The 10,000-nt window shown below is 45.2% G+C and overlaps 1 protein-coding gene across 1 annotated transcript in view; it reads left to right on the top strand.

Moving 5' to 3' along the window:
• LOC137981590 (uncharacterized) overlaps positions 1 to 5,941 on the top strand; it is a 5,946-nt gene extending 5 nt beyond the window's left edge. Inside the window, exon 1 of the mRNA XM_068828678.1 lies at positions 1 to 5,941. This exon is cut by the window's left edge and continues 5 nt beyond it. Coding sequence (XP_068684779.1) covers positions 1 to 5,941 — 5,941 coding nt within the window.
• The last annotated feature ends 4,059 nt before the right edge of the window (positions 5,942 to 10,000 follow it).

The following is a 10,000-nucleotide window of genomic DNA, read 5'->3' on the forward strand; positions in this document are numbered from 1 at the left end:
TTCCGCTAATCCGCTATCATCGATCGATCAATTAAAGGCCGCCCGCAGATTGGCAGAAACTAACGTGACGGAAACGGTCAATAAACTGAATGAGTTACTCGCTGCACGTGAGTCCACCGACATCGTTCAACAGGTCCAAATGGAGTTGGACGAAGTATTGGAACAATTCAAAATTGCTCACGAGGCTTACCACAACCAAATTAAATCTCAACCGGAAAGAGAAGAATCTGAAAATTATTACGCCTCGCTCCTGGAATTAGCTTCCGAGCTCGAGAGAGAGATTGCGTCATGGTTAATGGCACCTGACGCCCAAAGGTTGTTGACAGGTCAAAGAACCCAAATCCGCCCCGATGATTCGATAAGTAACGCCGGGTCACGCGCGTCCCTCCGTACGCGTTCTGCCGTCAGTTCAACAAGGAGTTCAGCCAGCGCAAAGGCAAAATCAGCGGCGCGAAAGGCAGCGCTCGAAGCAAGAGCCGCAAATCTTTCAAGCTTGCATGAGTTGCAGTTTGAGGAGCTAAAACTTCGACAAAGGAAAGCCAAAATAGAACTTCAAGCCGAAATAGCGGAAGCCGAGGCCGAGAGAAAAGTGTATGAAGAAATCGAAGCGGAAGCGGATGATACGAGAAAATCAATTATTCGCGGCGCACGTAACACCCACCAGCCAGATCAGTCAATTAGGCCTCCGACACAGGTCACGAATGCGTCTACGCCGCGAGAAGGAGTTCCTAAAGATTCTCATAAGCCTAGTGAAACCCCGATTAATTCGCATTCCGTTGAGCCTTACAATGAAGGATATCCAGACCCGCCACGTTTACCAATCAGCCTCCAAAATGGTAGCTTCCATGAGGAATCCTTTCATCGCCTCTTGGAAAGTCAAGAACAGCAAAATCGCGCTATGCAGCAGCTCGTACAGCAGCAACAACTAGGCGTGATGTCCCTTACGTTACCCCAACCGGATATGCAGGTCTTCAGTGGAGATCCGATCGACTATTGCGATTTCGTGCGTTCCTTCGAGAATCTCGTCGAAAGAAAAACTCCAAGTCCCAGCTCCCGTCTGTACTATCTGGTACAGTACACGTCTGGACCTGTGAAAGAACTGATGAAGAGCTGTCTATCAATGCGAGAAGAGGAAGGATACCTCGAAGCAAAACGATTGCTCCGAAATCGCTATGGCCAAAACTACAAAATAGCCGCGGCGCACGTGCAGAGACTTATCGGAGGTCCAGTCATCAAAGCCGAGGATGGCCAAGCGCTCCAGCAGTTCTCAATCCAATTAACAAGCTGTGTTAATACCCTCAGACAAATCGGGTACCTCAACAAGCTGGATAACCCAGATAACCTGAAAAAGATCATCGACAGACTTCCGTACGGCATTCGTTTGAAATGGCGCGATACCGTTGACCGCATTGTCGAGAAAGAAGAAAGGGATGTGACTGTTAAGGACATTATGGAGTTCGTGACAGCAAGAGCCAGAGCCGCCACTCATCCAGTATTCGGCAAGATCTTCAACGAGAACAAGGTGCGGCCTCCGAGTGGCAAACCCCAGAGGAAACCGCCAAAGTCGGGTGGTTTCTCGACCCATGGGGAAGTGACACTTTCAAAGGCACCTATTGAGAAGCCTAAGCCCAAGTGTCTGCTCTGCCCTTCAAATCACTGGCTTTCATGCTGCGACAAGTTCCGAAAGCAGTCGCTTGATGAGAGGAAAAGGTTTATAGACCAAAAGAAACTCTGCAGTAACTGCCTTCATCCTGGCCATTTCGTTAGGGACTGCCCAAAGGAGAGTTTCTGTAGAGTTCAAGGATGCAGTGGAAAGCATTCTACCTTCCTCCATCCAAAAGACAGCACGAACGCCTCCACGACATTAACTGTAGCAGATAGTCCAAACGGGGACCAGGGCGAAACTGCTGAGCCAACGCCTGCCACTCCCAGTCCAGCTAGCAATGGCTACGTCCGGAACACTTATTCAACTTCAAGTTCTTCCGTCACTGGGCTCGCAATCGTCCCAGTCCGGGTTAAAGCCAAGGGCAAAGATAAGATGGTTCAGACGTACGCGTTCCTTGATTCTGGGTCAAACACGTCCTTTTGCACCGAAGGCCTTCTGAGAAAGCTCAACCTCGAGGGAGCCAAGACAACGCTCTCGCTTACAACGTTGGAGGGCGAAAATGACCCAATCGAATGCTCCCTGGTCAGTCTGGAAGCCTTCCATCTAAGTGATAGCCTTGCGGTTCAGCTCCCGAAGGTCTACTCTAGACCAAGTCTGCCAATCCCTTCAGAGGCCATCGCCAAACAAGAGGATATTGACCGCTGGCCGTATCTAAAGGGAATCGATGTCGCACACATAGACGCCGAGATCGGTCTGTTAATCGGTAGTGACGTACCAGAAGCCTTTCAACCCAGAGAAATCCGACAAAGCGAGGACGGTGGTCCCTTCGCTACCCGAACAGTCTTAGGCTGGGTGTTCAATGGTCCATTGGGAAGACCGACAACCACCCAAGTGTCTACTGTGAACTTTCTACAAGCAAACAAAACCCTTGAAGAACGGTTTAAGGAGTTTTGCAATCAAGAATTCAACGACTCCCTGTACGAAACAAAAACGTCAATGTCGCTTAACGACCGCAAAGCTTTACATACCATGGAGGAAACGGTGAAGTTAGTCAACGGCCATTATGAAATGGCCCTACCATGGAAGTCTTTCCCACCACGCCTTCCAAACAACAGACCTTTAGCAGAACGTCGACTTAATCACCTGAAGAAACGCCTGCTAAAGGAACCAATGGTCTATCAAAAGTACAAGACGTTCATGGACGACCTTCTGTCCAAAGACTACGCCAGGAAAGTAACAAGCCAGGAACTGGGACCTTTAAAAACCCACTGGTACCTCCCACATCACCCAGTGTTTAATCCCCAAAAGCCAGGAAAAATCAGGGTGGTGTTCGACTGCTCAGCAAAATGCCATGGGACCTCCTTAAACGACCAGCTGCTACAGGGGCCGGACCTAACCAATTCGCTCGTTGGTGTCCTCTCGAGATTCAGAGAAGAACGCATCGCCTTAATGTCGGACATCGAGGCGATGTTCCACCAAGTTAGAGTTCGCCCGAGCGATTGTGACGCCCTAAGGTTCCTGTGGTGGCCCGACGGTAACCTGGACAGCGAACCCGAAGAATATGAAATGAGAGTCCACTTGTTTGGAGGAACATCATCTCCCAGCTGCGCGAACTTCGCACTCAAGAAAACAGCCCAAGACAACGAGGCTGACTTCAACCCTGAAACCATTCAGACCGTGGAACGAAACTTCTTTGTTGATGACTGCTTAAAGTCAGTTCCCACTGAAGACGCAGCTGTAACCCTCGCAGACCAGTTGCGAGAGCTCCTTACAAGAGGCGGATTCAAGCTTACCAAATGGTTGTCGAACTCGAAAAGAGTACTCGAGTCCTTGCCGGAGTCTGAAAGAGCTGCCCAAGTTAAAGGGTTAGATTTCGACAAGCTGCCAGTTGAAAGAGCGTTAGGAGTGCAATGGAACGTGTCATCCGACACGTTTGGTTTCAGCATCGTAGTTAAAGACAGACCTGCCACCAGGAGAGGCATACTATCCATCGTCAGCTCAGTGTACGACCCCCTGGGATTCGTCGCTCCATTCATTCTGAAAGCGAAACTTATCGTGCAAGACCTATGCCGTAATCAGTACGGCTGGGATGACAAGATTCCAGACGAATTCATTCATCGCTGGGAGGCATGGCTGCGGGAGCTACCCAAGCTAGAGCAGCTCACAGTTGACCGCTGTTTCAAGTCTCCAGAACTCGGTGGGATCGCCTCATGCCAGCTGCACCACTTTTCTGATGCATCAAAACAGGGATACGGAGCAGCTACCTACCTCAGAATCACGGATGCAGGTGGAAACGTCAAATGCTCCTTCGTTATGGGAAAGGCCAGACTTGCGCCAATCAAACCAGTTACAGTTCCCCGAATGGAGTTATCAGCAGCCGTCGTTGCAACAAGACTAGAGAAAATGTCTCGAGGGGAATTAAGTCTACCAATCAATCAATCATTCTTCTGGACAGACAGCACCTGTGTCCTGCGTTACCTGGAAAATCAGGACAAGCGATTTCAAACTTTCGTCGCCAATCGGGTCGCGACGATACACGACGCGTCTTCTCCATCTCAGTGGAGATACGTCAACACCCAACTCAATCCAGCCGACGATGCTTCAAGAGGCGTGTCAGCAGACTCTCTTCAACGCTGGCTGCATGGTCCAGAGTTCCTTAGTCAGCCCAGCAACACATGGCCAAAAAGACCTGCTGATATGAACACTACCATTCCCGATGACGACCCAGAAGTCAAGAAAGACTCAGTTACGTATTTGAGTCAAGTTACTGCTCGAGATCACACCTCAGAAATGTTCGAACGGTTCTCATCTTGGGTCCATCTCAAGAAATTCGTAGCATGGATGCTGCGCTTCAAGTCAAACTTCTCTTGTTTGAGCAAGAAACGAAAGGCAGGAGAGCCGGTCAGCATTCAGTCAACCAGCACTGCCACGCCCATCACCATAGCAGAACTGAACAACGCCGAATTTGAAATCATCAAGTACGTTCAGAGCCAATGCTTCAAGGAAGAGCAAGATATTCTCAAACGAGTAAAACCACAGGGAACCCCGACAAGAAAGAACGGGCTAAAGAAATCCAGCAACATATTCAACCTTGACCCGATCTTGATGCGAGGTCTCATCCGAGTTGGTGGTCGTCTTCAGCGAGCGCCAATCAACACCGATGCAATGCATCCAGTGGTCCTTCCAAAGAAGCATCACGTGGTCAAGCTCATTATTCAGTACTACCATCTCATTTCTGGGCATTCGGGCCTAGAATACACACTGTCGCTCACAAGAGAGAGATACTGGATAATAAACGGAAGATCTACCGTGCGAAACGTTCTCAACGACTGCTTCAGCTGCCGTAAACGTCAGGCACCACTGGCCCAACAAAAAATGGCAAACCTACCCGAGGACAGAGTAACTCCCTCGAAACCGCCATTCACCTATACAGGGGTTGACTGCTTTGGACCGTTCGAAGTCCGACGCGGAAGGACTAAGGTCAAGCGTTATGGCGTGATATTCACGTGTCTCACACTCCGCGCAGTCCATATAGAGGTGGCATCATCACTGGACACAGAGTCTTTTATCAATGCCCTGCGCAGATTTATCGCAAGAAGAGGTCAACCAGAAGAGATGCGCTCAGACAACGGCGGAAACTTCGTGAAGGGAGAACGCGAACTACGAGAGGCAGTCAACGATTGGAACCACTCACAAATTCACGAATTTCTCCTCCAACGGAATGTCAAGTGGACGTTCAACCCACCTGCTGGCTCCCACCACGGCGGAGTATGGGAGCGATGTATACGAACGGTTCGCAAGGTCATGAAAGCGCTTATGAAAGAGCAAGTGCTGGACGACGAGGGCCTCAACACCCTGCTGTGTGAAGTGGACGCTATAATCAACGGACGACCGATCACAAAGCTGTCAGACGACCCACGTGACCTAGAACCACTGACACCAAACCACCTGCTACTACTGAGGACAGGTCCTGTAGTCCTGCCCGGGCACTTCACGAAACATGATAACTACTACACTCGCAGATGGCGTCAAGTACAGTACTTGGCAGACATATTCTGGAAACGATGGGTTCGTGAATACCTCCCGTCGCTGCAGCAGAGACAGAAATGGACCAAACAGCAGAGAAACTTTGCAGAGGACGATCTTGTTCTGATATTGGATGAAAACAAGCCCCGCAACTCCTGGCCACTCGGTCGGATCCTGGAGGTACATGCCAGTCGCAACGATGGACTTGTACGTTCCGTCAAGGTGAAGACCAGTACATCCGAGCTTGTTCGACCCATCGACAAGATTGTGCTACTGGAGGCAGCTGCTGTATCAAGCAACAGTGACTAAGAACATTATGAACACTGATAATCTATCCTTATTGGTGGATTATGGAACTCTGTTAGACGATGTAATGTAATCAATCAATTAATTAATTACTAGTAGGTATAGTTTAGTTTACCTCATGTTTCAAACCCTGCTTTCTTTCTTCTTGTAAAGGCTATCTGCAGTACCGCCTTTAAGGGGCCGGAATGTTGGTTTGAAACACGATGTTTTCGGTTTAGTAATTTCCGCGGGCTTTTGTTTCGGTAATGTTATCGTATTATTATCATTTTCTAGCTATGCGTTGTTATTTTTTTTAATCTACTGCGGTGAACCAGCCCTAGACTGTAATTTCCGTTAGGGAAATAGCCCAAACCGCTAAGTTTCGTACACGTGCTCTCTTGGTTACATATTTGGTAGGGTTTTCCCAGTTAGTTAGTTCTAGTGTAGACTTCACTGCGTCGACATCTACTCGGCATTGGGCCATAGATTTCTCTCTACACTCGTGGTTATCAAGTTAAGTTAGTGCGTGTGCAAATCAAAGTGAGTAATCTATTTATTGGTTTCTTAGGATAGTTTTTAGTTTTCATCGTTATTCGTTTCAGTATAGTTAAGTCCTTTTACTAGCTATAAATAGCCTTTATATCGCACTAAGTCGGTCAGTCGCCTTTATGTTCGACACTTCGTTACAGTTTTCTTTCCTCGCTAGCTAGGTTCATCTTATATCGTAATTACGTCCAAGATTAGTATCGTATAGCGTTATCCCTTTATAGTTTTGTGCTAGTTCACAGCGGATTATTGCGTTTCAAGCCAGAATAGAAGTAGTACATGCTACAGAATTTACCGCATTTAACTAGTTTCGTCGTTTATATCGTTTTATCCTCTTTGCTATAAAATATATTAGTTAAGTTAGCTTCTATTTTCATTATTGTATTTCAGTTCGAACCGGCATACGACATACGGTGTACTACCTTACGGCATAATCAAGAATAAGTTCAGACACGTGGTTCGATTCACACGTAGTTATATGGAACTTTGATCTCAGTATCAATAAACTCTGTTTGTATCGTTGTCAAGAATTCTTGCTGAGTTCGATTTTATGCTGCGCACTTTTCTACCAATGTTATTCGTTTGGATCTTTGGCATTCAATATTCTGTCCATGTGAATTGACAGTATAAACATAACAACTTTCTTTAATTTTCCAGACATGTTGCGACGGTACATCCGTCATCTTCAGTGTTACATATTTTGAAATCCTGGACTCTGCAGCCACTAAGTACCAAGTGAAGCTTACGGAATCCATGTATATAAAATGGGAGAAGCCCGATCTCAACCAGTTGGTGAAACACATTAACCTGACTCTCTCCCTGTAAGGAACTAAGCGTCACTCATTTAAAAATTTTTGTTTTGTTCTGTTTTGATAAAATACGCAATATTGACAACGCAATGTAACGAAGTTTGTAAGACCGCATGCGCTTTAAATTCAACGGCAATTTCAAAATATGTAACACTGAACATGACGGATGTACCGTCGAAACATGTCTGGAAAACTAAAGAAAGTTGTTATGTTTATACGACTATCTAGACCTTCTACAAATAAGCTTTGAAAGGCAATCACCATCGTTTATCTCTATTCCACAGGTAAAATGAACCTTCGAAGGAATGTTCTTCTCAAGACCAGTTTTTCTCAAAACCCGAAGCATGTCACGATTTCCATTGACACCACCACAACCTGAATACGACAAACTGAACTACAAATATAAATCTTTTTCGGAGTAGACTTCGCTGGAACTTCACCATACATACCTTAAATCGAATGACTGCTCGCTTAGTAGTAAAAAAAAAATTCATAAATAACACGAGACTGGGGATCTCTCTCGAGCTCACTAAAATATCTTTTAGGGGAAATTACAAAAGCCAATCAAAAAAAAGGATTTACTGAACTTCGGCATAAATTAGTGGGTAATGTTATATTTAAATTAGTCACATGATCGACCAATGCCAGGGTCTCTTCCCGCCCACCCTCTCCTTGGCAGAGAAAAACCCTGGAAACGAGGTTGGTGAATTCAACGGTAAAAATCAATATTGCATGAATCACGAAGGGATGAGTACCATATCGCTTTTTTTTTAGCAAAATTTACTTTGGAATTTACCAGTTTGGCAATGAATTTTTCTTGAACTGCATGAGTTTTTTTTAAGGAAAAAGCCATTTCAGAGTCACTTTTCAATAGCCAGGGAATACGAATCATGCTAAACTTAGAAGCCATAAAAAAACGTTGTCAGTTCAAGGTTTGTGTAAAACTTTTCAAGTTCATTCACATTTTGATGTATTTCAATAGAGAAAGAAAAGAGGAAGATAACAGTGGGGAATAGGGCAGTTGGTACACTAATAGATCAAAACACAGAAAAGTGGAGAAAAGTAAATAGAAAGGGATACAGTAATGCTTGTGGCCTCTAGTCATTGTCTTCCTCCTCGGTTTCCCATCCCTCATCACCGTCACCAGACATCTTCAAATGGAAGTCCTGCTGTGGGTGAGGAATATGATCCCGAGCCATGTTTTTAAGGTCACGGACCTTGGCAGGCTTCAATACCAGTGGGGCCTGGTAAAGTTGTTCTAAAAGAACACTGCCAGGACTCATTCACTCATTCCTTCATATTTGGCCCAAGTAACCTCTATAGTGAAGTATTTTCAAAAATAACATTAAAATTTTCAACAGCTTTTTAAATTTTGCAAAATTGGGGAAAGTTTGAAAACACGGCATGTTGGCCTCCTTCCAATGGTAAAATTGGCGGAAAATAACACATTTTTAAGTCGCTCGTATGGTAAGACGTGGCGTCGTCTGTTTATGAAACACAAACACAATATAAACAAACTTTAGCTCTTTACAACACAGTAATAAAATTTGGATAAGCTTTTGAAATGAGAATGTTTTGGCCTTTGATGCCTTTGGATGCAATGATGCGTGATGCGGCTGGCCACTGTATTTTGTGGTGCGTGTTTATGTTATTGTTCCTCCTTTACGGACAACTGTTCAGCGGGATAGAACAGTCTACAAGGCGTCTGAATGGGGTAGCTTATCGCTGGAGTGGTTTTCATTATGTGAAATGGATGAACGTAAGGGAATTTGAGGGTTGTCCAATATACACGAACTGATTGCAGTTAATTTTTCAGGAACAAAATTAATTTATACAAATTTACCCAGAATATAACAACAATGTTTAATACTTACGCAAGCCTACTGGTACAAGCATATTCGTGGCGCTCATAACATAGGCTGAATGTGCCTTTTTAAATCCATATTGAACCTTTGGGGCTGAGGATTTTCCCCTGTGGGCATCGTTCCCCGTAGAAGTGGGGATCGAACACCGCCACTTATTGCACCTCCACCTAGTCCCAAACAAATCTTGATGTCGTGGGTGCACTGTTATTTTTAAATGATACTCTGTCTCAAAAATGCCTGAAATAAAAATGCCGATTAAATTTTAAAAAATGTCTAAAGAAAAAGTCGTTTTCAAGGATTTGAAATGTCTAAAAGGAAACCACCTACCTTAGCTTTGATTCACTGTCCACTGCAATGTCGTCGCTGATTTTGCAATACAGGAGCTGACTGTAGACATCTTTGCTACACTCGCCGATTACAACACATTCCACATTCGCGGAGTTAAATGAACTGGGTCCGCAGGGTCCACCAAGGAGGAAAGTGAATAGCTGCAAGATGCCACGCAATGAAATGTTTACAGCTAGCGACTCAATATCAATGCATGAAAGGTTTTTTCACATCATGCTAGCACGCATCACACTAGCATGCACTTAAATAGGCTTACACCTTAAAACGCTAACACCCAAAAAAGGATTATAGCTATTGAGCTTTGGCAAGGTCATGCGTCACGCAATCTTGTTCTTACATCTTATCTTGGCTCTGTGCTGGAATGTTACTTCTGTGAATAGGTACCGACAAATTTCGAGCAAACAAGCTTAGGGTATCACATGTCCAGCAAGCTATATATATTACAGTACCAAACACAACGATTTAGTGGAGGATTATTTTGACCAGACAGATAATGGATAATTTTTAGAAACACG

Source organism: Montipora foliosa, chromosome 13, assembly GCF_036669935.1.
Source record: "Montipora foliosa isolate CH-2021 chromosome 13, ASM3666993v2, whole genome shotgun sequence".
In the NCBI taxonomy this organism is placed as follows: domain Eukaryota; kingdom Metazoa; phylum Cnidaria; class Anthozoa; order Scleractinia; family Acroporidae; genus Montipora; species Montipora foliosa.